Below are 27,341 nucleotides of genomic sequence, written 5' to 3'. Positions count from 1 at the left end.
CCGGAGCAGGAACTGATCACCTCTGCGTGGTGCAGCAGCAACGCAGCAGTGGTGCTTTGCAGTAACGATGTGTCACTGCTGCGTAGGGAACAGCGTGATCAGCGAATAAGCCTGAACCTCATGCCACCGGCCAGGGCTGCTCAGAGGGAGTCAAGACCACGTCATGTTCCTGACGCACCACATGGAGAAGATGGTGCGAATCAGGGGTCTTTGAAGAGGACACGGTGGAGTTGCCCAAATATGCCGCCTGCCAAAGGGTCCGAAGCAGAGCCGGACCTTTGTGCTCTGGGCGAGACGCCCCAGCCTCCGTGCCCAGCATGAGCCCTCGCTGTGGCCACCATCAGCAGGTGGGCTCTGCCTCCTGCCCACCCACTGCGGGTCCACGTGGGTGCGGAGAGGGATGTGCTCGCCTGCTGTGAGTGCTGGAGCCCAAAGGATTCCAGCGGATCTGGAAGATATTTTCTGCTTGCCCCTAAGGCTGTGCTTGCAGGCCAAGTATGCGTGCTGGGCGAATTTGTTTTTCAGAGAGCTGCCTTAGGAGATGGTGCAAACATAACCATTGATGTCAATGAGATTGTTGGCAGCTGAAGTCATCAGGAGTTTTGCACAAATTTCAATAGAAATTGTACTTGGTTTACCTGCCTTAGTTCATTAGTGTTGTCCCAATTAATACACATGCATCCAGCTATTTTTATTACTGTCTGACCAAACATTCATTTTTATATTTAGGTTTGTTAATGCAAAGCAGAGTGTGATCCTACTGAGTTGTTAAAAATGTAGATCATCAGTAAATTAATTAAAAGAGAATGGAGTGGTTCTTAAAATCCGTAGAAATCAAAGAAGAGAAACGGCACTTACCTATGACCACAAGGGGTGGAGAGGTAATCGCTGGCCAGTTTTTGAAAACACTTGAGAACATTCTGTAAAAACTGTGTCGTTTTGCTTTCCCCAGCAGTTTTGGTGCCTTCAACGGATGCACGTACGTGAGTTTTATAGTTTGGAAAGGTAATGTCCTTAGTACCAAAAGGAATACGTCTGAAAGACAGACATAATTGTTATATACAGTTTAAATGCTGTTGTGGTACCCCGCACTGCAAAGGGATGGGGAGCTGATGGCAGGCCGTGCTTGGGCACTGCGTGGCGGCAGCAGGAAAGGGGTGAGCTGGGGGGTTTGCTGCCTGCCTGGAAGTCACACGGAGCGGTGATGGGAAGCACAGACTTCCTGGGTAACCCCGGGCCGGATCCAGCAGAAGCCGGGGCTTTGCATGACCCCCAGCGCTGGGCTCTGTGGGGGGCTCTGGCACGAGCCCCCAGCTCCGGTGGGGCTCCTCTTTGCCCACCTGCTGAGGCTGGCACACGGTTCTGGAGGGACTCTCGTCTTCCAGCCCCTGCACTCGGATGCGAGGGGTGTGATGAGCTCAGCAGTGACACCCTGGCGGGAAACCCGTGGGTGAGCATCACCCAACCACGGTGGCAGCGGGAGCACCCAGGGGGCTGCGGGGGGCTGCGGGTCGTGGGTGCCCACCTTGCAAAGGGCTGTGGGGATGCCTCAGCCAGCCTCTGCTGCTCCCTACTGCCATTGCGGAGAGGGCCGAGCACAGCTCGGGGGAAATGCTGTCCAGGGCCGGTCCCAGACATAGAAAAGTTGTTCATCACCCCACAGTTTTCTTAGAATTTATTAAAAAAAAAAAAAATTTTTTTTAAATTTTCTGGTTTTAATTCAGGTTATATCTTTCAAAGAAATACAAAGCATGAAAAGGCTGTGAGCATACGGGGAGACGTGCTGGGAGATGAATGCGTTTGTGACATACTGGAGAAATGGTCAAGAAAAATAAGAGGGTTCAGTTCTATAAAGAAATGCCCAAATGCAAAGCCCTTGCCATCCAGTTTTGCCTACACCTGGAGCAGAAGCACAGGTGATCCCGCCTCGTTGCAGCAGCAGGGCTGGGCTGACTGGGGATGCAGTGTTTGCTGCCCAAAGTGGTGGGGTGGGATGGGGCGAGACTCTGCAAGCCCTGGGCAGGGGGGCAGGGACTTTGGGGACACTCTGCCCTTGCAGCCAAGCCCAGCCCCCCCGGAGAACCCTTTATTTGAGGAGTGTTTTGATTTGTGGTTTCACTGTTCTAGTGTGGTGTTTTAGCGATATAGCATTATAATTTTGAGACACTGAATACAAGTGTTGTTGCATTTAATCCACCATCAGAGTAGCACTCTTCTGCTTGCACCACCACTGACCCCAAGATCTCACTGCCCGCGAGGTTGTTTTTTTAAAAAACGTGTACCTGCGTATAGTTATGCCATAATACATTAGCTTTTGAGCCTCAATTACCAGTTGCCAGTAGCTGTATAGTCAAATCACTTAGCTACATTCACCATTCACCAAATCTCCAAAGACACGGCACAACTCACTAGTGCTGCTTATTTCGTGAATGGCTCAGCTTTTCTATCATGTGCCATCAGTTTTACCAGGGAAGACGTTAAAACAAACCGGATCAGGATATAAGGCCAGTAAAAACATGGTGAAGCATTTGCCATGCTTCAAAATATTTTGCAGGTAAGAAAAGAAAATATTTTTAATCCTACAGATGCTGCTCAGTCCCAGGACTGCCGTACCCCTCCCCGTGCCGGTCTCTGACGGGGCAGTGCGGGTGGCTGCCGTCAGCCCTGGGCAAGCCCAGCTCCATGCCTTGGCTGCGGGGACGGGGGCAGCTGGCCAAACCCTGGAGCCGAGAGCAGCCGGAGGGACCTGTGGGGCTGCCTCCAAAGGGATGGGAACAATGTCTACCAGTGGGAGACGGGGCTCCCCCGTGGGGTGAAGATGTCGTCCCTTGTTGCATGGCATGAAATGAGTTTGGGTGAACCAGGCTTTGTACGCCTTCCTAAACCAAGAGGTTTGTGTCCACAGTGCCCATCAGCCTCCCCCGTTCCACCTGGCAGGGGCAGCCCTCGCCGACACCCCTCTGCGGCTAATCCTGCCGGTGAGAGGGGCTGACGCGTTAGCCCTGTAAGAGAAGGCAGGCGAACGTCAGCGGTGTTTAGCCACGGCCTTTGTGACAATGACAGGAGGTTTGTGTTACTGGGTGTATTTCCCATCCCCAGAGAGCCATGCTGCGGGTGACGGCGTGTCCCGCTCGCAGCAGGTCAGGTATCGGCGCGGTGTCACAGGAGGGCTGCCCGGGGATTTTGCACAATCCTGCTGGACCAATATCAGTTAGATAAGCGCTGTGCCTTACGGTCAGGTCAGCATAACCTGGGCAAAGTCAGCACAGACTGCAATAGCGCTGGGTGCTTCCAATGAATAAGGCCAATTAGTAGTTTTTCTTACACAAGAAATATTTTGGCTTTAACTATGTTTTAATAATTTTAAGCACTTATTTTGAAAGATAGTTCCAGAGTATCCCGTTGATGAGGTGAGAACAAAATTGTGATGGTTTTGGCTCAGCAATAACAGCCAGCACCTTGTCCCCGGCCCCCTCTCTCTCAAAGGGTTTGAGCGGTTGATAAAAATTTGATAACTCAACAAAATTCACTGTGCCTGTTAATAATTCTTCTATAAAAGCCGCACATTTTCCCCTGCAGTCTTCAGTTGCTTTTAGCATGAAGGGACTCATCCTGGCCCTGGTGCTCGTCCTCGTGGGTAAGTTGAAGCTTTACCAATGCTGCTGAGCCGAGATGGCCACTGCAGTCCTGAGCAAACTGCATCTCCTCGGGGCCTTTCAGGGATATTTACAGCTTAATTTGCTGAAGCCCTTTTATGACTTGGGGTGTAAACGATTAGATTTCTGTGCCTAAGCTCAGCAGCAGGGCAAAGCAGAGTAAGCAGCAGCTAGTGAGCGGGGCTGGTGTGGGCTTGGCGTCCCAGGGGTGTGGGTTGCATCCTGGGAGCCCATTACCGGTTGTTTGCTAACCATTAGGACACTGAGTGAATGAATAATAAATTAAAGTGCCCACAGAGATGGGGGGTTTCTCATGCATCCTCCTCTTTCTTCCCACACAGGGGGTCAGAAGCAGGACCTCGGTAAGTGTGTTCCCACTGCCAGCGACCGGCTCCCACGCTGCCCTCCCCTACAGCCGTGCCTTGCCCACTGCTTGCACCAATTTTTTGGCAGTAGCCAGCCTTACTCTTCTTTGCTGGGATGGTTCTTGTGAGAGCATCGCAACAGTCAGAGCAAGGGAGGTGTTTCTGTTATTTTATTTTTTTCAATAGAGCCCGTTTTTCATACCGGCAAGACCTACCTGTATGGCTACAGCAGCTTCATCCTGCACGGGCTGCCCGGCAGAAGCCTGGCGATGGCAGGGGTGAGGCTGACCTGCAAGCTGGAGATCAGCCGTGTGTCTCGCAGCGACCACCTTCTCCAGGTAAATCACCACGGGCATGGGAACCCAATCCATCCGCCCACATCATGCGGCTACAGATGCTTGGTTCATACCTCCAGGCTGGTAAAATACATGACAAAAAGATGCTGAGCTCATACAGAAGCTTAGGGCCCTTCCCGGGATGATCCCATAAGCCCAATGTCAGACGAAGTGGCTCTGCTCAGGCAGTGATGATTTCCTCAGCATGGGCAGAGACGTGGGCATCGGCACTGAGCTTTGCACCCCATAACCCCAAGCCGTGCGGGGGGAGAGCCGAGGGCACAGCTGGGGTGTCTGCAGCTGTAGCCAAACTGCTTTGGGTTATGGGTGGTGACCTAGAGACATTGCCACGGGCATCCTCGCAGGCGCACCTCTGCGGGAGGGAGCCAGAGCTGCTCCAGCTCTGCTGCCATCGGTACCTGAGCCCCCTTGACTAAAGCCGCCTTGGGTTCATCTCCATGCGGAAATATGGCAGGCAGCTGCTTTAAAGAAATGTCCTTAAGATGGTTTTACTAAGGCAACTAAGCTTGAGTATGAAAATGAGAATTTGAGCATGAAATATCCATGTTTTTCAGCCTGGGCCATAGCCTGGGAAAAGCTTGGAGCTGCAATTCAGTTATCACATGAGGAAGTCCCATCTGTCTCCATTATCTTCCTTTTGATATTCTTCACATACACATAGGCAGTAATTCAACTGTGAAGAATTCTAATGGTAATGCTTGTGCTTGGCATAATGATATCAGATCTGGAACCGCTGTTACTCATCAGAAAGATTAAACCAAACAGCTTAAAAATACTGTCATGGAACCAAAGACCACAGAAAAGCATCTAGAAGACACCACTCTGGGAGAAAGCTGTGAGAGGGCACTTTGCGTTTGTCGTAGGAGTTTACCCAGTCTTTAACCCTGTGCATGTATTGCTGGAACAGCGCGAAGGAATGCCTATTATCAAACTTTAGACACTGCTGCAATTGCAGGCTCTGTGTAACCTTGCTAGAGTTGCTATAACTTTAGCAATTGCAGACAGTAGTCTTGAGTAGGATTTAATTTGAGAAAAATGTGACAAGAGGCAAGCCACCCTTGCAGCTTTGATTATAAATGCCTAAAATGAAACAGAGCACTAACCCCCCACCATTTCCCTCTACACAGGAGCAGGTACTTTTATGTACGAGGGTGGGAGGTGTGCGTGTATGTGTATGCGACTAGATACGTATGTGCAGGCACGCATTTCCCACTAGGTAGCAGTCAAGGACTTGTGTGCAAGCTTTACAGCTTGATAAGCTAAAAATGACAGCCGCTTCCAACGAAAGAGGAGTCAGCTCCCGCTGGGCCATCTCCTGCCCGAGGTGCCACGGTCATCTCTGCTTCCCCGTCAGCTGTACCGAGGCTTTGGCACTCTGGGACATGCTGGACCAGGAGGAGCAGCCAAAATAGTCCCCAGTGTGTTTAGGCAGGCAGCTTGAGCAACGGCTCGGCTGCCTTGCAGGCTGGAGGGAGATCTCACTGGACATCTGGGGAAAATGGGTGAGTATCCCTTCTGTACAGATTGCTGACAGCCGGTGTTTCACTCACACAGCAAGCTTCACCAGACTTGCTGAAGTTTTGAATGCTGCTTGCACAATCTTATTTTTCTGGCAGAAATCCTTCATGGAAATTGCATTTTCAAGGATGCTTCCTAGGCCCAGCACAAGAGTCTGAGGAGATAAACGTTTCTTGTGGTGTTGGACAAGGGACTTGTGTCCAGCCATGGACTGGAAGTGCCCAGTTTCCCTGTTATTGCACTGTTTCAAACCAAATGAACAGGATGAAAGTTTTCCTAATTTTGTTCACAGATTCGCTCTCCAAAGCTGGAGGAATACAATGGCTTCTGGCCCACAGACCCCTTCACTCCATCTTCGAGGCTCACAGAGACCATCACTGCATGTTTCAGCCAAGCCTTTAAGTTTGAGTACACTGAGGGAAGGGTTGGAAGTATTTACGCCCCTGAGGACTGTCCCATCCTGTGCACTAACCTAGTGAGAGGGATCCTGAACATGATGCAGATAACCATCAAAAAGTCACAAAATGTGTATGAACTACAGGAGGTTTGTTTTTTCCATTCTGATTTTACTTTTATTCTCATTTTATTATATAGTAACTTGCCTGTACATACACTTCCTAGGCAATTTTCTTTGACTTACTTACTTATTGCTGTTTCAAGGTCATTTCAAAAGGAAAGTTCATTGCGTTTAATTAATACTCACAGGCTGGTATTGAAGGCATCTGCCAAACCAGATACGTCATCCGGGACGACATCAAGAATAACCGTGCCACCATTTCCAAAAGCAAGGACCTGACAGACTGCCAGGAGAAAGCGGTGAAGAACATGGGAATGGCGTACATCCGTCCCTGCCCCACCTGCCCCCTGGTACGAGCAGCACGGAGCCCTGCTGCCACGCTTGGGCATGACCCTCTGCTAAACACTCATGCAGCGCACTGATGCTGTTTGGGAGTTTGGCTCATCTGTGGTAATTAACTATCGCTCATTTGTATTTCTGAGTGGGTCTCTTTGCACTTTTAGAAAGTCAGAAACATTAAGGGCATGGTGATGTTTGCTTACAAGATGAAGTATGATGACAGCGGGGTCTTGATGACGTCTGCTACGTCTGAGCAGGTGTACCAGATCTCTCCCTTCAATGAACCTAATGGGGCAGCAGTCACGGAGGCAAGGTAGGCGCCGTGCACATCCTTAGTGTAGCTGTGATTATCGGAGCCAGGAGGAGGTGCCTAAAACATATTTAATGTTGATTGGTGAGCGAACAAGAAGCATCTGGCCCATGGGCTGCGAAGGGCCAAGGCACCGTGCTTCCCTCAGGATGCCCAGCCAGGTCCTGTGCCCTGCAATTTGGGGGTTTTGCTGGGCCACCTGAAACATTTGTCCAACCTCTCTGAGACTTTGGCAAGCTCCAGTGAAAGCTCTCGCCAGTCCTATGACATTTCCAGATAATCCTGAGCAATGCATAAATGGAGAAATGCAAAATGGATCGGGTTGTGGTCAATGCAAAGGTCCCCCTGGGCATCCCTCAGTCAGGTCCAACAGCTGTACATGTCCTCCACTCACACGGTGTGCTAGAAGGCTACTGATCCATTTCTTTCTCTCCCTTGAAGACAAGAATTGTCTTTGGTCAACATTAAAAGGACTTCCATCAGTCCACCAAAAACTCAGCTGCAAAACCAGGGGAGTCTTCGTTATCAGTTCTCAGGAGAGCTACTCCAGATGCCATTTCCTCTAATAAGGATTAAAAATCCATATTTGCAGGTATTAGAGGCTTACTTTTCATATTCTTTCATTATTTATAAGGTTAACAGGTCATCACGTAATTATTTTGACATGGATCCTTTCAACTGTCTGTTTTTCCCATAGTTAACAGAAACACTGAGGCAATTAGTTCAGAATAACGAGGAAGAAGCCACTAAAGAAGCTTCAGCCAAGTTCTTACAAGTGGTCCAGCTTCTTCGTATAGTGACCCTTGATCAGATTGAGTCTGTGTGGGTGCAGTTTGCCAGTGACCCTCCCTACAGGTAACCCGTGTTGCCTTCAGCCAAGATTTCCGCTCAGGGGCGTACGGGGCAATGGGACGATGGATCCTCCTCTCCCTGGCAGGCCCTGGTTCCTGAGCGCCGTCTGTGCCGCTGGAGCCACTGACACGTTCAGATTCCTGAAGCAAAAAATTCATGATGAGAAGCTGAACATCTGGGAAGCAGCTGCGACTCTCCCTCTCGCCTTCCATTTCGTTACACCCAACAAGCAAACCCTTGCAGTTGCCTCAGTGAGTACAGATCATTCTTCCTTCTATTGCCTTCTCACTCCTTTTTTAAAGGTGAATCCACATGATTATAAGTAAAAGAGGCAACATATTTCCTTCTATTTTTGTAAAATACAAGGTATTAAAAAACCAGGGAGTGCTTTAGAAAATGTTTCCAAAGGCTTGTTGACAAAATTTTTTAATGGCTTTGATATTTGATGTTAAAACCCACACATCCTAGGAAAATTGTTATTGATTTATCTTTGCCAAAATAATTAAAAAAATATACACAAAATCAAGAAAATAATATAATGTAACCAAAATCTAAAGTACATACAGTATAACTGGAGCGAGCCTATTTACTTTTATTGTAGCTGAATGACTAGCATTTGATTTAATTTCTGAAAATATTTAGGAAAAATCAAAGCAATTTTATCTATTTATTTCTCAAATGTAGTTTTCACTAAATACCAGCTCTAATGCCTAGAAACATTAACGACTGCTACTCCTTTCTTCTGCAGACTTTTCTGACCTGTCCCCAGATCCAGAAAGCACCCATGCCTCGCATACTTGTTTACCTGGGATATGGTAGCATGGTAAATAAATACTGTGCTCAGTCTTCATTTTGTCCAAATGAACTTCTTCAGGTAGGTGACTCTTATTTCTTATTCATAAGAGGTGAAGAAATTTTTTTAAAAATGCCTCTAATTTAGCTCTCACAATGCTGGCAATTAGGTAACTAGCTGTTTATATGCCTCACTCTTGGCTGTGTTTGTCTGCAAAATTGCAAAGACAGAATGAAACACGGAGCTGATGCCTTTGAAAAATTTGGTCTTAACAGTTCAGAATTTCAAATGTAAGAGGCAGAAGCCTGTGGGGATAATGGATCCCATAAACAACCTGAAACTGAGTTTAGGTATGACAAATTTATAAAATAATTATGATTCTTCTCTCTACTTTAGCATTACGTAAAGTGTACTTCAAAAAAAAAAAATCTATTAAAAAGGCACTGAAGTGTGAATATAAGCAAAGCTTTAGATATGTCATAGGTGAGGGCTTCCAAAGAGGCCCTGCTACGTAATCGCTTGTCACTGTCAGCAACAGTCAGGACGTCGTCCTTGGACTATGCCGCTCTAGTTCCTTACTCAGAAGGACCGCGGCACTGAGATGGCCTGCTGGGGTTTGACATGTGTTTAAATCTTCCAAAAAAGAGTGAAACAAAGCCACGCCACCAGAAGGGTAATTTGTCTTCTCAGAACAGCAAAACTGTTTGTAAACTTGCTATCACTATAGGAAGTGAAAAATATAGAATCATGGAATGGTTTGGGTTGGAAGGGACCTTAAAGGTCATCTATACAAGTGTTGTCCTGCCGCTGCACAGACGCCGGGGGCTGCAGGCGGGCAGGGGGGGTGCAGGCACCCCAGGGAACCACTGAACCAGACATCTGCTCGGGGCTGCTCTCAAACTCACAACTGACACTCTGGTGCAGACATCTGCCTAGGAGTATCTCCAACACTCAAGCTCAGGGACAATTTAAAATCAGTTACAACACTGTGTAAAGAGAAAACCAAGTTCGCTTGTATGTCCCATGTTTAGCATCCGGACAATGATGGTGAGATTTTTCATGGGAAAAAAATCTGAACGGCTTTACTCAGGGTTTTGCACCAGCAGATGTTCTGTTTGCTATGGCAAGGTGTATTTTTATGCATCGTTACCTGACAAGATTAACAGACTTCTCTGTTTTCAGCCACTCCATGAACTTGCTACTGAAGCCGCCAGCAAAGGCAATGCCAAAGACACGGCCTTGGCCCTGAAAGCCATCGGCAACGCGGGAGAGCCAGCCAGTATCAAACGCATCCTGAAGTTTTTGCCAACGTTTTCACCTACTGCAGCCTCACTACCGAGCAGAATTCATGCTGATGCAGTGTTGGCCTTGAGGAAAATTGCCAGAAAAGACCCCGCAAAAGTAACTGAAATTATTATTTAAACAAATGTCTTGGAGGGTATGATTTGGGTTGACTTAGTGATGCAGGGATAACAAAGGGAACGTTCGCAACTCTGGGGAGCTTTCTCAGTTACTGGTCTTCCTCCTGCTCACACTGCAAATTCCTGACATCACCACATCCCTGCAGATATCCTGGGAAGAGGGATGCTCTAGCCATGGTAACACCGGGCCCGTTACTAACAGCTGTTTCTTCCAGCCCTGTTCAGTGTCCACGCAGAAATATCTTCGTTTTCAGTGACAGGTCCCATGAGCAAGTCTCTGTTTAGGGTTTTGCTCTCCATTCGCTGCAGATTACATACACATGGTTTAGGAACCACTTCTCACTGAGAAGTTATGAGGTACTCACAGGTTGTATCTTCCTCCTCTAGGTAAGGGAGATCTCCCTCCAGGTCTTTATGGACAACACGCTTGCTCCTAACGTCCGAATGGTGGCTTGTGTTGTCCTCTTCGAAACCAAGCCTGCTCTTCCAACTGTAACAGCTATGGCCAGCTCGCTGCTGACGGAGCCCAGCTTACAGGTAGCCAGTTTCACATACTCACACATGAAGGCTTTGGCAGTAGGCAGGATCCCACAGCTCTATAATCTGTAAGTAGAGGAAGAAGTACATTTTTAGTAGCAAATGGTGATATTTTTTTTTTGCAGTTTTCTAAGAATTTGGTCACAGTCAGCTATCTTCATACGATTTTAACTCTTTATTACTCAGATCTGCTGCTTGCAACATTGCCATTAAACTACTGAGCCCCAGACTTGACAGGCTGAGCTATCGTTACAGCAAGGTCATTCATGTCGGCGGCTATTCCTGTGAGTATCACGTGCCCTGTTTGCTGCTTTGGCTTCTGCCTCTATTGCATTCCACGATTTTCATCCAAAATCCTATCATGGGCTGTGGGTTCAGTGCACTCTTGAAACAGAAAAAACACGAGAGCCTCCTAACATACAAAATCCCCCAAGGGTGTACTACTCTCTGGGTATCTGCTGGGGAAAGCGGTACCTGCACATGGATTTGGGCATCCTTCAGTCATTGTGGTTGTGTTGACTCTGCCCTGGAGCAAAGTTCCTCTCTTGGGGTTACAAACTGGAGGACCTGTGGGACTGATTCCTGGCAGAACCCCTTGTGATCTAGCACAGCAAGTACCAGACACCTCGGAAGCCCTAACCAAAATCTCTGCTGCTTTTTATTCCTCTGATGATAGCTGAATATCAGGCTGGTGCCATTTGGAGGGTTTATCTAATGAATGGTCCCAGCACCATGTTTCCATCTGATATAATCACAAAAGTAAGAGGATATTATGCAAATACTGCGACGGATATTATCGAGGTAAGTATTTCATTAAAACAGCCAGCTAGATACACGCCAGCTACAGATAGTATGAGTTGTTAAGCCATTTGGACTGTGATGTAGTGTTTAACTCCATCTCTGGCTGTGAGGGCGGATGCGGAAGAGAAAATTTAGATAATGATTTTACTTAGGCTTCTTCTTTTAATTGGGCTTGTTGACAGAGATCAATGAATCACTGAATTCACTATAGGCATGAAAATCTAGGAGAGCAGTGGAAAGCTTACACAGCAGAACATTCATCTGCCTGCCTAAAGTCACATGGCATCTAGGGTATTTTGCATAAGTACAGGGAAATAGCATCTGAAATTAAACTTCAGCCAGCAGTGCAGCCAGGGCAGCGTGACGCTCCACGTAAGAGCACGCAGGCATTTACTCAGCTTCTTGGGCAAGCTTTGCATCCTGGGCTGAGCTCTGCACTGCCCTAAAATTATCGCTGCTGACTAATTCAAAGCTGGCTCAGCACGTCCTCAGCATCTGCAGCCATAGCCTGCAGTCACCCGCCAGGTAGATGTAGCCTTCTAAGTGCAACAGCTTCACTAAGTGTGTATGTAGAGCTGCCTCGGTGAGCATAACGCTAGGTACAAAGGTTCTCCTGGGCTCTCTTGTACTTGGGCTGCGACACCTGACCGTGTTTCCTACAGGTGGCTCTCCGGTCACAAAGTCTAACTGAGCTTATCAGGAAGCAGAATATTCCCTTTGCAGAGTATGACACGTACAAGACACTGAAGGAACTCGGTAAAACGGTAAGTGTCTATGCACTCTTCCGATGTTTGCAAAACACGGTTCCTGCCAGCGCTGGGGCTGCATCACCCACCCATCGAGCCATCCCTTTGATGGTTCATTGAGAAAGGAGTCAGTCATCCTGTTTGGTCATGGAAAGATGTATTTACATTGTACTCACGCTGTTAATGGATACCACCTTTTCACTCAACATGTGTCAGCCCTTAATGTACAGTACAAAAGATGATGATGATGATGCTGGTGGCCAAAATTCATGTGTTTCAAAATGTATGTTAAAACATAGTAAGTGGTTGCTCTTCTCTTTAAAATGATTATTGAATAAGATTTTTGTCCATGAGTCCTTGGGTGTCACCCACTACTTACAGCAGCAGAAATTACCAAGTGCTTACCTCATCCTGACGTGGGGAAACTCCCACTGACGTCAGTTATGCAACATAAGAAAGGCCACGTTGGTTCAGACCTGTAAGATGTCTATTTGTTTTTTGGCTAAGGAGCCACGGTTACCAGCCTTCAGATGGGATCTACCCTCTGTTAATACAGTGCCATATTTTAAATGACATTATCCGCTGCTTCCCTTTCTCCTCCATCTCTCCTTAATGCTGCAGCTTCTGGGATGGAAAGAACTGCCTCCTGAAGACCCTCTGGTGTCTGCTTACATCAAAGTATTGGGCCAAGAGATCGCCTTTGCTGACATTGATAAAGATGCCATTCAGCAGACCATGACGGTACTGACAAGGCTGTTGTCATTTTGTCTGCGATGCTGAATAATTTCCCTTCCCTGTCTCTTCTTACCTACTTACCTAACCTATTTCTCTGTTTTCAGAGTCTCACTGGCTCATCAAACTGGCAGCCGGTGGTGAAAAAAGTGTTGGAAGAGGTCCAGCGAGGCATTTCGGGCCGATGGACCCTGCCAGTGGTGGTGGCCGAGCTGCGGCACGCTGTCCCCACGGTGGTCGGCGTGCCGCTGGAGGTCAGCCTGTGCGGGGCCGCGCTGGCCCGGGCTGCGGCTGACGGTGAGCCCGGGATGCCAGACCAAGCAGTTTCCCCACAATAAGCGGGGGTCCAATCCCTCTGCTGAAATTAAATCTCTCTATAATCTTGAAAAATACTCTTGTAATGTGGAAACATTAGTATTCAGCTGCCTCCAAAGGGTTTGAGCAGTAATTAGCATGTTTCACCTGGGACATGTTTGTGTAGCTCTGGTTTGGTGTAGCAATCTTTAAATAATCACGGAAAGTATTTCAAAATGTAAAAGCACTGCCCATGTGTTAACTACTATGCTTATTGCAAACATCGTATCTCCAGCATTTATTGTTTCTCTGTTCATACAATTCCTGTCTGTCTTTTGCAGTGGATGTGCAGATATCACCACCATTATCTGACAATTTTAGACCTTCACAGTTGTTGGAAACCAAGATGGATATTCATGCTGACATCAAGCCAAAGTAAAAATGACATATATTTTCACATACACACACATTTATATTTATATTTATATTTACATTTATATTTATATCTGAAATAGATATGTGATTGCACTTTGTTATACGGGGGGTCTTACTTCTCCCAGATTTGGGATGGTTGTGCTAGTCCAGAGCAGCAAAGTTGTGAGAAAGCGACACAATCACCTGATGCTTTACAACCCTGCAAACGTAGCAACGTGCACTGTATCCCACAGGATGCTGTGCTGTCCTGCCATTGCTAAAACCGCTCACATTTGTACCTGTTCAGTGACTACAGATACTAAACCGTGAAGATACATTTGCTTACGTACGAATAGGTCTTTACAAGTTCAAGTAGGATCGTATCACCACCTGGCACAAGCTGGGGGGATTTCGGGGGAAAAGGGAAATGCTTCTGGATCCGCAAAACCAAAAGCAAAAGCAACAGTACTAATAACGATAATAGTAATAATGATAATAATAATAGTGCTAATAATAATAAACCAGGCACAATCTGAAGCTAGAAGATTCTGGCGTTAGCTTGTCCTCAAGCAATCTATCGGTGACACAGCAGTGAGAGGGTCTGTGTTAGCCTTGTGCATCAGGTAAATCCCCTCACCTTTTCAGTGGCACTTCAGCTTGTTTTTTATCCCGTTAATGATATATCTCTTGATCCATCAGTAGTGGCTCTTACAATAAATAGAACAGCATGAAAATGCAATTTTGCAGTTCAAAGTTAAATATGTGCATATTAGTCTGTAATTATGCACGTTTTTACTTCCACTCTTCCAGGGCACATTTTCATATGATGGCAACGATGGGGATTAATACACAGTACTTTCAGACTGGTCTTGAATTTCATGCAGAGTTCAGTGCCAACACTACAATGAAATTTGATGTTAGGATAGATATGAAAGAGAAAAACGTGAAGATTGAAACCCCTCCCTGCCGTCGGGAGGTTGAGCTCGCAGCTGTGAGGTACAGAAGAGCTTCTTGCATTTTGCTTATATGTTACTGATTGTGAACTCCCTGTTATAAAATCATGGACACACAACTCCTTGTTAGGCTCTGCCGTACCTTGGCAGCCACAGAAAGCTTAGTATTGTCTTTCTTTTCTGCACCAGCAAAGACAGGAAAGCAAAATCAGATGTTACTTGTGTGCCATTTATCACCTCCACAGGAGTGAAGTTCATGCTGTTTCAAGGAACATGGAAGAAGTAGATTTTGAAAAGAAATCCCAGCTTCTCCCCAAAGGAGACCAGCCATTCCAGCCATCGGAAAGATCTTCAGGACCTGGCAGCTGGAAGGTAAGGCGGCCTCTCACCATCTGCGCTGCAGGCAGGGAGAGGACAGACCCCCCCTCAAGGGGCTGAGCACCCCCAGCGCAGCAGCTGGCTGAGCAGGTCACAAACACAACCGGGGAGGTGCAGCAGGTGCCTGCCATACCCCAAACCAAGCCTGACATAGTCCCAATGGGTTCAAGATGTGATCATTCACAGTCTGCTCAGTCTCATCACCTCACGCAGGTAGGGTTGCTTTGACAGCACGTCCTCCTATTTCTTTACAGTCATGGGGAGCGTATGTGAAATTCATATCCTTTGTACAGCATCCCTTTTTTCCTGAGACAGAGTGATGTGGAAAAGACCGCTCTTGGCCAGGATATACATTTTTCTTCCCAAACCCTGAGGTAATCCCTGCAGTGGATTGCAGAAGACCATTCTCTCGTGTGCTCTTCAGCTCCTGAGGCTGGCATGGGAAGGATAGGTTGACTTGCAACAGGAGGGCTAGTAGCCCAAAGCCGATGGAGAGAAATAGCCCCACCAAAGAGCTCTGCAGTTTCTCACAGGGAAGTGTGTTTGTGAAACACTGCCTGGGAAAGGCTGGGCAGGAGAGCTGTCCTCTTCCACAGAGCACTCTGGAGGAAACCCCACTGCTTCCAGTGCTTGGAGCTCTAATTTTAAGCAGTGCTTCATTACTCAGGCAGCACTAGCATCATTCTCTTCATTAATAGGAGGAATGATTTTAGGAACTGTGACAATTTTTTCATGGAAAATATCTTTATTTGCCATATTTTTGTTTAATGCAGCAAAGCAATGTTCCTAGTGTGATATCCAAAGGATACCAGCAAGGTTCAGAAGAGGCACATCACCGCAGTGTAGGAGGAAGATTTTATGCACGCGTCTTCTGTAGAAAATTTGAGAGTTTGGGATGTTCTGCTTGTCTCAGTCTAAAGTCACGAAATTCTGCTTTCTTAAGAAATACCTATCTGCACAAATTAGTTGGAGAACTTGAAGCCAAAATAGTTTTGAAGCCAGGTACAGTCATGACAACAAGATTTTCTGTCAATCCCTGTGAATGCTGCTCAAGCAGCACAACCCTGGAATGTAAGTATCTTGGCTTTAGTTCCTACAGATGCTGATATTGACAAAATACAACTGGAGATTCAGGCAGGAGCCAAAGCAGCTTCCAAAATAATTGATGCAGCAAGCTCAGGGTCTAAGGAAGAGGATGAGACGTCTCTGTTTGGGGACATTCAAGCTAAACTCAAGAAGATTCTGGGCATTGAAAATGTGTTCAAGGTAAGAGACTTTGAGCATCGAAGAGGGAAATCTTTTCCTATAAATGAAGCCAGAGGTTTCCAGTGTGGAAAACTGGCATGGGAAAGCAAGGATTTCGGCCGGGAGGAACGGGTCAAGGTGAGTTCTAGTGCAGCTTCTGCAGTGTGTGGGGCCAGGAAGTTGTATTTCCTTGAAAGCCTGTGGTGAGCAGCTTGTCTGACACCCAGAGAAATGTTATAGAACAAGCTATAAACTCATAACGCTTTGAACTGTTTTTGGAGGTCGCAAATAAAACACGACGCCGTACGAAACGGATTCACAGAAAAAGGAAGAGTGCGGTTACAGACCTCTGGGCTGAGCCCAGTGCAACCCCCCTCTCCAGTTCATCCTCTTCTTCCACTGCTTCTTCTGCTGATGGTAAGGAGCCTGGAAAGGAACACGGGAAAGATGAAATAAGGCAACCTGGGAAGAGGCATGGCAGCAGCCGCAAGAGCAGCAGTGGCAGGAGAAGCAGCAGCAGTGGCGGCTGTGCCAGCAGTAATATCTGCAGCAGCAGCAGTCAAGACCACTCTGGAGACAGGCACTGCAGTGGGGACAGTGAATATTCCAACCAACAGGTAATTCACCCAGGCTGGACCTTTTTATATTTCTTGTAGCGAATATTTTTGTACATTAGGAAATTGTGCCCACAGAGCACGGACCAAAGAAAGAGAAAACAGACTGTTGAGGGTGGCTGTTTGCTGCAGGGTGGACGAGGTGATCACCTAGCAGAGCTTTTTCCCCTTTTTAACCTCTTTGGTTCTCGGAAACATTTCAGTTCAGGAGTTTCACATTTCAGAAGCTTTCGGTTTAAAGTGTTTAAAAAATTTTATTTTGTTTTGCCTTTTTTCCATACTCAATACTGAACTTTCAAATGTATTTCTCAAACATTAGTCCTTTGCTTTCTCTTAGATCTTCTTACATACTATCTATTTTCACAGGCAAATCTACCCGTTTGCCTTCGGTTCAAGCCAGCAGACGAGCAGGTACCTTCACGGCTTATACTGTGAGCAGGGCCTACAACTGCTCTCACTAGCTTTGCTCCAACTAGAGCTTAGCTCTCCGACAATAAAACCATGAGGAATTAATTCTGCAACAACTTCCAATGGTAAACAACTTACTTCAAGGTGATTCTCTGGTTTTGCAGGACCCGGGAAGGGAAGACCTGAACAGCAGCATCAGCTCCTCCTCTTCTTCAGCTAGTGATGAAGGCATCTTTAGTGCCATGTCTCAAGTGAGTGTCTTAATCCATAAGAAATAAATATTTTTATTTTTTATTTTTATTATTTATTCATTCATTTATTTATTTATTCTTTTAAAATGTTTTTTAAAGGTGAGCACATTGGAAAGCCATTGAATCCTTTTTAATAGTCAATCAATACAGGCTACATTTTTAAATAAAACTGGAATGTATTGCTGGATATGTTAGAATTTGTGTTATTCAGTAAATAATTCTGATTGTTTAGAATTATAATAATAATTTATAATTCTGATATATAATAAAACAATGTAAAAATGAGAACACTTTAGAAGTGTTGACCTGCTTGGTCAGAAACTGGTTTCAGGTATATTTTTTATTGCATAGCTCTCTGTAAAAGTTCAGGACTTGACTCTGCCACTCTTGTTCATTAGGTCTTCACTGCCAAGCACTTCTGCTCATGTTAGCAGGACCAGACAAGGCCTTTGGAAAGACCTTGATTTTGCAGGAATGCTCCACCTTTGAGAGCAATCCAGGTGTTTATTCAGGAATCACTGCGTGGTTCATGGCTAATGGTACCTGGTCCTTCTGTAAGAACTGTTGTAAGAACTGATGGAATCTGGAGCAGATTTCATCAACGGAAAATTTTACACGTTTCAGACAATGACCTACATGCCTACGAAACAGTAAACCTTACTTTGCCGAGGCACCCCCTTTGCACCAGCAGCTCCCAGTTGTTAGTGCGAGTAGCTTGTGGAAAAAAGGCAACCAGATCTACTTTCTCCCCCACCCATTTCCATGTAACTTGAATTCACCTCTCTCCAACTTTTCACCACATTACTACTTCCCTGGACTCTTCCCAGCCTTCCCCAATGCTCTCACCACATACACCTTCTTCCTCAGCCACAGTCTCGCTCTTTCCCCATTTCCCGCTAAGCCCTCGCCAGCTCTGTCTCACCTTAACCCTTCTGTGGGTCCCTGGGCCCTGGCAGCACGGGGGGACCCGCTGCCCCACAGCTCATCCCACCTGCAGCCTTGCCCTGCCCGGGGGGACTCCCGCCCCACAGCTCAGCTAGGGCTCCCAGTGCAAGTACCGCACTTCAGACTGCACTGAACAGAGCCCTCCGTCAACACAAATTATCACGGTTTTAGACAGGTGGTTAAATGAACTTTATCAAAAAGACTATTAGCTAAACTACAGGCTGGTAAGAGCGCAGTACTGAGCTGGGTAATACTGGGTCTTTATACAGGAGGGTCCTACTCCGTACTTCCTTTTGTTACATCGAGATTACTTTACAAAATGGTTCCCAAGACTACTGTTTTACTTACACAGGTCGCGACAGCTCTCCCTTGAAAGGCTGTGGCAAAACTACATATGAACTCAGCAGATCGAGCAACGATCTATGATGCTGTCCTATACTCCACATAAAAACAATTTTTGAGCGAAACTTTTCTTTTACAATTACTTTTTATCTGTAGTTTTAATATAGTAATTTTAATGCTTTGTTTATGTCTTTGGTCTCTATTTCCTCTCTACTGACTTAAGCCTAAATTCCTGGGAGACAGCAAGCCGCCCATAGTGGCTGCAGTCCTTCGAGCCATCCACAGAAATGAGCAGCCGACGGGATTACAGCTTGTACTGTACACTGATACACAACCCACAAGATCGAGGGTCCAGGTGGTTGTTTCGAGCATCACAGGATCAAGTAGATGGAAACTCTGTGCCGACACCTCAGTAATAAATTCCCATAAAGGATCGGTAAGTTTAAAATAACGAGCAGCTCAAATGTAAATATAATGATCTTACTATGTTTTATACAAAAATACATATATTCTCCTCTACTAGGGTTCTCTTAAATGGGGTAAAGATTGCCAGGACTACCAGATTGCTACTCAGATTGCAACAGGGCAATTTGCTGCTTACCCAGCTATGCGGATGAAGCTGGAGTGGCCAAAAGTACCTTCAGCAGTCCGAACAACCGCAAGATGGTGAGATATTACTTTCGTTTTCAAAAAATTCACCTGTGTCAATGCTCCAGATAATTCCAGATTTGGTTCTGCAATTTCCGAGCTGGAAAAATTCCCCTTAATCAGTATGATACTATAAAGTCAGATCACACATGTCTGGTTTTTCTGTGTATTCATTCCCTCAAAGCACAGTGTGTTTTAGTTTGCAGGAAAACTGCTTGAAACAAAGGGGATGATGGGATTCACCTAATCTATTGCACAGTTTGAATTCATAGTGCCTGAACTAGGAAATTGGTCTCCTGCTGCTTCCTAATTGATGGAGGCCGAGAGCAGAGGCCTGACCTTGGTTCCCTGAAGGAGTCTGTCTCTGCCTGCCTGTACAGGGAGAGGCGTCTCCTAACGCAGGCACCTCACCTCCCGCTTCTGAAGCAGGTGATACAAATGCTTCCCGTGAGGCTTATTGAACATGAATGTTATCTGACGCTTAGCGTAGGAAAACTGTAAGTGCTGGATTCAGCTCACATAGATGTCTGTCCATATACATACAGTATCTATTGTATTCATTCATTTTATTCATGCATGCATTTGCCCACAATAACGTATAGATCCGTATCAAAGCCTAATCTTTTTTCACAGAGCTTCTAAAATACAGGCACAGACAACAACTCAGTTATCTAAACACGCGTGCAACACAAGCTTTCACGTTAAAGGCACACAGGTGATTTGGTTAGCAAATGTCTACTGAAGAAGATAATTTCTTACATTATATCGAATTACGCGAAGCGCTGTCATCTGCCCTTATGAGAGGGGATGAAACCATCCCATTGACTAGCCTGGAGCAAAGCCACAGAATGCAGCTTTTTTCTGCTCTGAGACTATGCCTTTTTTTGAAGGAGTATTTTCTGTATTTCTCTGAGTCCCAAGCCCATAAGAGAACCCCATCATAGAGATTCCTCTGTCAACTCATTGACAGTCTCAGTGGGTGAAGGATCCTTGCTAAGAGTGACTGCTGCAGGACCGACACATTAATACGAGGTCATCTATTTTTTAGCATTTTAGTATTTTAGTTCTAATGTAACCGGTGCCTATTTTTAACTCTGAATGCTTTTAAAACAAGTTGGCTATACTTTTCTCCTCCAACAACCGCACCATCCAGTCTCTTGCAGACTGGTTCACCCATTAACAGTTAAAATCTGCCTGCCCCTCCTGCCAGACACAACACCAGGTATTATCAAGCCCTGATACAAATGTGTCTAACACAGAATGCATATTGCTTTCTGGGGATATTTAATCTGAACAAATAATAACCAATTTTCTCAAAGACAGACCATTTGAATCACTTCCTTTTCCAGGTTCTACTCATTTCTTCCAGGAGCTGCATATGTGCTTGGGTATTCCCAAAAGCAATGGCGTGGTCCCTCGCACCAGGCAACCTTGGTTATGGCTCTGACATCTCCAAGAACCTGTGATGTGATCCTCAAGCTACCTGAGGTAACTATTTCCACTATCTTTTATCCTGGGGCATTGAGTACTTACGAAATTGAGGATTAATAGGCTTTTTAACCCACTGATTTTATTTTTTTTTATATTTATTAAACGATAAAGAAGATCCCATCACAAGGACAATATATTCACACCGTTGGTTCCATTATGAAAATGTCTTACAATGCATTTCTCTTTCTCACATAGCATGCAAACACATGAAATAAGAAACAGGTTACAAAACAACCATCATGATTGATTGCGTATTAACAATAACTTATTAATAAGACCACTCTTTCCCAAATCTTAAGGAAGATAATAGGTTTTCCTGTGTCTTGGAAAACAGAATAAACCAGGCTGTAGAGAACCATGACAACTAAATAGCAGCCCTCAACATATAGGCAAGGAGAGGGTGTGCATCTCAGGTAAGCAAATTGTTTGGACTCTGAGCAAATGTGATGTACAACTCCCCAAAAAGCTGCAAACTGGTGAATATCAAACTTCATTTATAGCACTTCTATTCTCTAGGTTGTAGATGTGTCAAACTGTTGAGCTATTTCATGCTGTAGACAGAGGAATTGATTTCCTCTTTAGCTCTGACCTAATTCTAGATACTAATTTAGATTTCAGTCAGTGCAGTCCTCTTTGAACGTCATAGGAAAATGCTATCTCATCTCTACACTGTATTTTGCATTTACATTCATGTTCGTTTTCTGACTGGTTTTCAGCTCATAATTTACGAGCGAGCCATCAGGCTTCCCCTGCCATTCCCTTCAAGTCCAGATACACCGATCTCAACACTGCCATCCCCTGCCCGGAACGACTTTTCCCAAGCAACGCTTTCAATCATTGAAAACCTTAAAGGTCAGCAATTAACTTATCTGCACAAGCATTGATTGACTTTGCAGATTTTGTAAAACTGATTTATACTTTTGACATAACTTGAAATTATTTTACAATCACTTAAAAATCAATTGGACTTCAAATAAAAATAAACCCATCTGTACAAAAATCTGTGAGGCTGCAAAGATGTAAAGAAAAGGAAACTTATTATTAGTAAGATTAAATATTCCGTTCCATGCCAAATAGTGATTCCAAATGTATCCATTCCCAAATGCATCCATTTAAACTTCACTGCAGGAATTGCTCGTGAAGAAAAAAACATTACAAAATTTATGAGAGGGCCAGCTAAGTGACCTCAGGTTTGGGGTGCCCTGCTTGATTAGTGCTGTTATGTAGAAGCTAAAACAGCTTCAAAAGTATACCCATTAATTTCACCTCCTGCACTTGATTTTGGAGGGATTATTGTTTCATTAATGCTGTATTAAGAGCTAATCAGATTATACTTAGGGTAAATTCTATTTGGAAAACCTTTACGTAATACTGGGATAAGGAGTCACATTTTGCTCAAAATCGGTGGGCTAATATCATACCTATGTATATTTCTTTGGTAAACACCAAAACTAGTCCGTATTAATTAAAATTGCTATAAAATAATTTCTAATCAGAGCTGGTAGGCTTTCCACCAAAATACCATTAGAGTGAAAAAGGGAGAGGTTTACTGCAGTGTGCCTTTTTTTCCTCCCCATCTTCTAACGATTTCTCATCCTGGTTATGATTCAATAATGGCAGCAGCATTTTAGTGCGTTTCCTCCAGTGTTAATGATACGTGAATTGTTAACAGCATTTGAGAAATTCTTTTGACTACAACAAAGTTACAAAAGCCAAAAGGCCGCAATCAGGGAGTTGCCCCAGCTGTGAGCAGAATTTATCTCACACAACGATTGAATCATGAGCGGGTTGTGCTGCTGTCTGGGGACTGGCAAAGTTTTGCTTTTGTATTACTACAAATCCAATATTTCATCTGAAGGAATCATTTTGCTTTGATGTGGCAATAGGCAAAACCAGAAAATGGTCTTTTTTTTTTTTTAATTACAAATCTAAAATAGAATAACTAACTGTCTTGTATAAAGTATAAGAGGCTTGCTTATGACTGATTTTTTTTTTCAGCTCATTGTTCAGTTCTCCAAAATACAATCACAACCTTCAATGGAGTTGAATTTAACTATTCAATGCCTGCAAATTGCTACCATGTCTTGGTGCAGGACTGTAGTCCAGAACTGAAATTCCTGGTGATGATAAAGAGACCTGAAGAGTCTGCTGACCTTACAGCAATAAATGTCAGACTCGCCAGCCAGTAAGTAATTGCAAACTTAGCAACAAATAGATGTCAAGCTGAATATGCTATAAATGCGAAGACCAGATTGTTAGGGCAGATCAGTGCTAGCATAAGTCTCATGCAAAAATTACCGACAGAAAGATTTCTAGGAGTGTCACTGGGATTTGGGAATTTGTCTTTCAAAAGTGCTTCTGAAATACATCTGATATTCACAGTAGCCAAAACTCTTTACTGCCCAGAATTCTTCATTAATTTGTTAGCATTTAACCATCTCATTTAATTTCTTAGTAATTAGGTAGACACATAAACTATAAATCCAAAAGGGGTTATTGTAATCATTTAGTCTGGCCTCCTACACTAAGCTAATAATTAGAACTAATTAGCACCCACAATCATCTCAGCAGAGATGTTGAGAAGTGGACATAGCTAAAAAGGGAATTACTTATCCCAGATTAGAGGCACTCTCTTAGGTCATCCCTCAGTTGGTGCATAATGTTCTAATCTATTTGAAATTAACTTAAGACACACTTTGTTCTAATCTATTTGAAGTTAACTTAAGACACACATTGTTTCATCTTGGAGCAATCGCCTCTGCCATCATAGGTTTTTCTTTAAAAGTATAGGCTGATACTCTAAATTGTATGGGATTATGCATACCAAAATCATTGTAGGGAGTATTCTTCAAAGCACGTAAACAGGCTTTGTTCTATAAGGTTTCATTACAAGTAATTATTTATTTCTGAAAATTGTGTGCCTAACTGTGCCATAACGTTAGAGACACAGAAAGAAACTTGTATTCACTGCACCTGTTTTGTGGAAGAACAGAAGGATGCTTGTTTTATAGACTGTATCTTTTGTGATAAGGGCATTCCTCATCCCTGTATCATTCCCAATTGTTTCATACAACTGTATGGATGTGCTTTTGATGTGCTTGAGCTTCATATTTCTTCATTAGAGCAAACACTGCTCTGAAGAAAATACTACAATACACAGACCATTCAGGCTGTAAGAGAACCGCCGTAGGGAATCCACCTTTGAAATGTAGAGCACCTTCCATATATGCAAACGTAATAGCAATTATATTGTTCTGCAGCAAGGGAGCAAGGGTCCCTGCACCTGGTGTCCTCCTGCCTGAACCGTGGCCACAAGCAGACACTCAGAGATGAGTAAAGCCAGGGAAAGGTGTTTCCTGAGCGCTGCGCCTGGCACGCTTTCCTGGGCTCTTTCAATCTTCCTCCCAAAGGGAGCAGGGGATTCATGCCAGAATGATACGAGCATCCTGGAGTGTTAGCTCTACCAGGACTAGAAATTGTGAGCTGAGTAGGGCGAAGGAGAAGCATTTGTTTATACTCATTTCCTTTACTTAAAGTGAAGTTGACATGTATGTTTCCAATGGACTCGTCCAGTTGAAGATTAATGGTGTTCAAGCCCCAACAGATGTTCCATACACATCTAATTCTGGTAAGAGACTCATCTTTATATTTCTTTTAATCTTTTCCGATCTTTTGAAGAAGGAGAGGACGTGATCCGAGAACACCTCTCAAGATAAAGATCACCCTAATTTGCGAAACAATTCATCACAGGTGATTTTAACATACCTTCATGCTGCCTTTCATAGGGGGTGGCAAGGAAGTCGAGCAAAGAAGGAGATGCTGATCGTGTGTATCTTTGCAGAAACCCAATCATGCAGGGCTGGGACACCTTGGGCTGATTACAGAGACCCACAGAACAAGCATCGAGATGTCCCCTGGCCTCAGCCACCCTTCTCACAGGGCTTCAGCTTGTTCTAGGGCAGGGAGCAGTACCGTCTTTCTCATTTCCCCCCTCTCTTTCAAGACACATTAGGACCTGCCTTAAGTCCCCAGGAATTTAACAAGTAGTTCAGGTTGGACCCTAAAAAAATAACTTCCTTTCAAAAGAAATCTCTTTTTGCTTTTCTGTTGCAGATGCAAGCATGCTGATCAGCAGCCAAAAGGACGGCTTGTCGCTAAAAGCCCCGGATTATGGCATAGATAAACTATATTATGATGGGCATAGACTTGAGGTATTTTTTAAAAATTATTTTCAGTGGGTTTATTTTTAGAAGAACAACATTTAAGCGTATCTTTTCTTTATTTCCACAAAGATTCAGGTTGCTTTCTGGATGGCTGGAAAAACATGTGGTATTTGTGGAAAATATGATGCTGAGAAGGAAAGGGAATATCAAATGCCCAGTGGATATTTAGCTAAAGATGCAGTGAGTTTTGGTCAGTCCTGGATCATCTCGGAAGACCCCTGTGCTGGAGGTACTAAGATTTTAACAGATATTAATGTCATTCCCTTTGACTAATTAATTAGTCTCATGAATAAATGATTTATATTAATTGTAGCACAATCATCTTATTTTTCACTATTTTTGTGATTAGTGGCCATAGACTAAAAAAAAAAATATGTTTTTCCCGAGTTTGGCAATTCATTCTAAGTTCTGGTTTTGTTGCATTTTTATATCAACTTCTTATGCACTATGTAGTTACCCAAAGTTTGTGTGTTTCAGATAAAATTATAAACTTAAAGCTCCCTAAGATGATAAGTTAGTATGAAAAGTAGGTAGTTTGACTGTTGACAAAAGACATCTTATGTCATGCTTAATAGTTTCATTCTTTATTTCCATTCTGTTATTTCCAGGTTTTTAGTTTCCCAGAAAAAAATTTAAAATCTAGCCTTTGCTATCAAACTAGAGGGCATTTGAGGTGGGAAATACCTGTTTTAATTTCCTCTGGCTGAAGATTAACTTAATCTGAAACCTTCAGCCTGGGAATGATTGTTCCTACTATCCAGGTCCTATATAAAAACAAGGACACGAATATATTGATAACATCAGGGTGCGATGCATTTTGTGTGGAACCCAGCCCTCTGGGCACGTGGTGGCATTTTCGGAATATATTCTTAGATCAAGCTCCCCCGGAGGGACTAGTCCAGGAAAGCCTGGATCACAGAGGCTTACGGACTAAGCTACTCAGCCATGGCAAGGCAGGTGTGAAGTGGATATACGGGTGTCCAGGAGCCTCTACTGCCCCAAAATGAAATGCTGTCATAGTTTGGGTAAAGTTGAGTGTCAGTTGACCAAGATTTTCACATGTATCTTTTTGGATTTGGACACCTGTGTCCTACCAAGATCCTATTTGGCCAGCCTCTGTCCTTGGACTGAGCCCTACATGGCCGATTTTCTCAGAGCCTAAGCCATTGCCAGAAAACTGACTCGCTTCAACCAGATCAGTTTCACGTAGCTTCTGTCACTGGGTTCACCCATCGGTCCCAGTGGTTGCTAGTTATCATAGAATGGTTTGGGTTGGAAGGGACCTTAAAGATCACCTAGTTCCAACCCCCCTGCTGCGAGCAGGGACACCCTCCACTAGACCATGTTCTACAGTTACTTATATAAATTCTATAGGTGCTTTAAGACAATTCATGTTTTATAGCTTGTAAGCTGCAGCGCAAATTTGTCAAAATTGAGAAGCCGGTTGCATTTGAGAAGGCGGCAGCAAAATGTTTCTCGGTGGAGCCAGTGCTGCGCTGCGCAGAAGGCTGTTCACCAACCGCGGCTGTTCCCATCTCCGTGGGCTTCCACTGCGTACCAGCTGGTGAGTCTGCAGAACGGGTACTTGTGCACGACACAACCCGTATGTCCGACTGTGATTCTGTGAAAACCCGTGAGGTTGACGGTACTAACATGTACACGAACCCCTCACACGACCTCTTTTTCTTCTTTTCTCGCTTACAGACTCCGCTCTCGACCTGGAAGGCCAGATTAGGTTTGACCAGAAATCGGAGGACGTCGTGAGCACGGTTTCTGCTCACACGGCGTGTTCCTGCCAACAGCAGCCGTGCCCGGCGTGACGCCCCCGGGACAGGACCCTCTCGTTCCTGGGTGTCAGCGTCAGCCGGACGGCCTGACCCTGCGGCCGGGGCTGGTTTGGGCAGCCAGGAACGGGCCCTGTCCCCTGCAGGAGATCCGTTTTCTCTCGTTATTTTGAGATCTTGAAAATAATTCTGAACACCCTTCGCCGGGTTTGATCTTTTAATAAACCGTTGCTCTGTAAAAGCGGTCAGTCGAGATCGTTCCTCTCTGAACAAGCGGTTCCCTGAAGCTGGGCCGCCCGGGGTGCCGTGTGCCGCCCACGGCCACACCACCGGCACGGCTCGGGCCCGTCCCTCACGCCGGGGAGACACCCCCCCTTCCCCCCCCAGCCTCGGACACAGCGGCGTCTC

The 27,341-nt window shown here is 45.0% G+C and overlaps 1 protein-coding gene across 1 annotated transcript; it reads left to right on the top strand.

The window, feature by feature from the left end:
* Positions 1-3,594: 3,594 nt before the first annotated feature.
* LOC104641158 (vitellogenin-2-like) lies at positions 3,595-27,171 on the top strand. Its single transcript, XM_075759803.1, has 35 exons — positions 3,595-3,637; positions 3,998-4,018; positions 4,208-4,359; positions 6,188-6,439; positions 6,601-6,762; positions 6,916-7,064; positions 7,503-7,653; positions 7,759-7,916; positions 7,999-8,164; positions 8,662-8,787; positions 9,889-10,107; positions 10,515-10,732; positions 10,851-10,948; positions 11,341-11,465; positions 12,128-12,229; positions 12,833-12,952; positions 13,051-13,240; positions 13,579-13,672; positions 14,462-14,647; positions 14,850-14,976; positions 15,756-15,984; positions 16,073-16,248; positions 16,509-16,844; positions 17,208-17,252; positions 17,414-17,500; positions 19,011-19,223; positions 19,311-19,453; positions 20,785-20,923; positions 21,643-21,778; positions 22,925-23,111; positions 24,463-24,554; positions 25,040-25,137; positions 25,219-25,378; positions 26,552-26,713; positions 26,854-27,171. The coding sequence occupies exons 1-35, from the start codon at positions 3,598-3,600 to the stop codon at positions 26,967-26,969; spliced, it is 5,175 nt and encodes a 1,724-aa protein (XP_075615918.1). The 5' UTR covers positions 3,595-3,597; the 3' UTR covers positions 26,970-27,171.
* Positions 27,172-27,341: the final 170 nt, after the last annotated feature.

This window comes from Balearica regulorum, chromosome 8 (genome assembly GCF_011004875.1).
Source record: "Balearica regulorum gibbericeps isolate bBalReg1 chromosome 8, bBalReg1.pri, whole genome shotgun sequence".
In the NCBI taxonomy this organism is placed as follows: Eukaryota; Metazoa; Chordata; class Aves; order Gruiformes; family Gruidae; genus Balearica; species Balearica regulorum.
This window is presented reverse-complemented; position numbering and strand designations above follow the sequence as displayed.

Bases quoted from the DNA above. Each gene is read 5' to 3' on its own strand.
- LOC104641158 (XM_075759803.1), top strand. From the start codon at position 3,598: ATGAAGGGACTCATCCTGGCCCTGGTGCTCGTCCTCGTGG. The intron at 3,638-3,997 runs GTAAGTTGAAGC...CTTCCCACACAG, and splicing joins CCTGGTGCTCGTCCTCGTGG to GGGGTCAGAAGCAGGACCTC. The intron at 17,501-19,010 runs GTGAGTGTCTTA...TACTGACTTAAG, and splicing joins TCTTTAGTGCCATGTCTCAA to CCTAAATTCCTGGGAGACAG.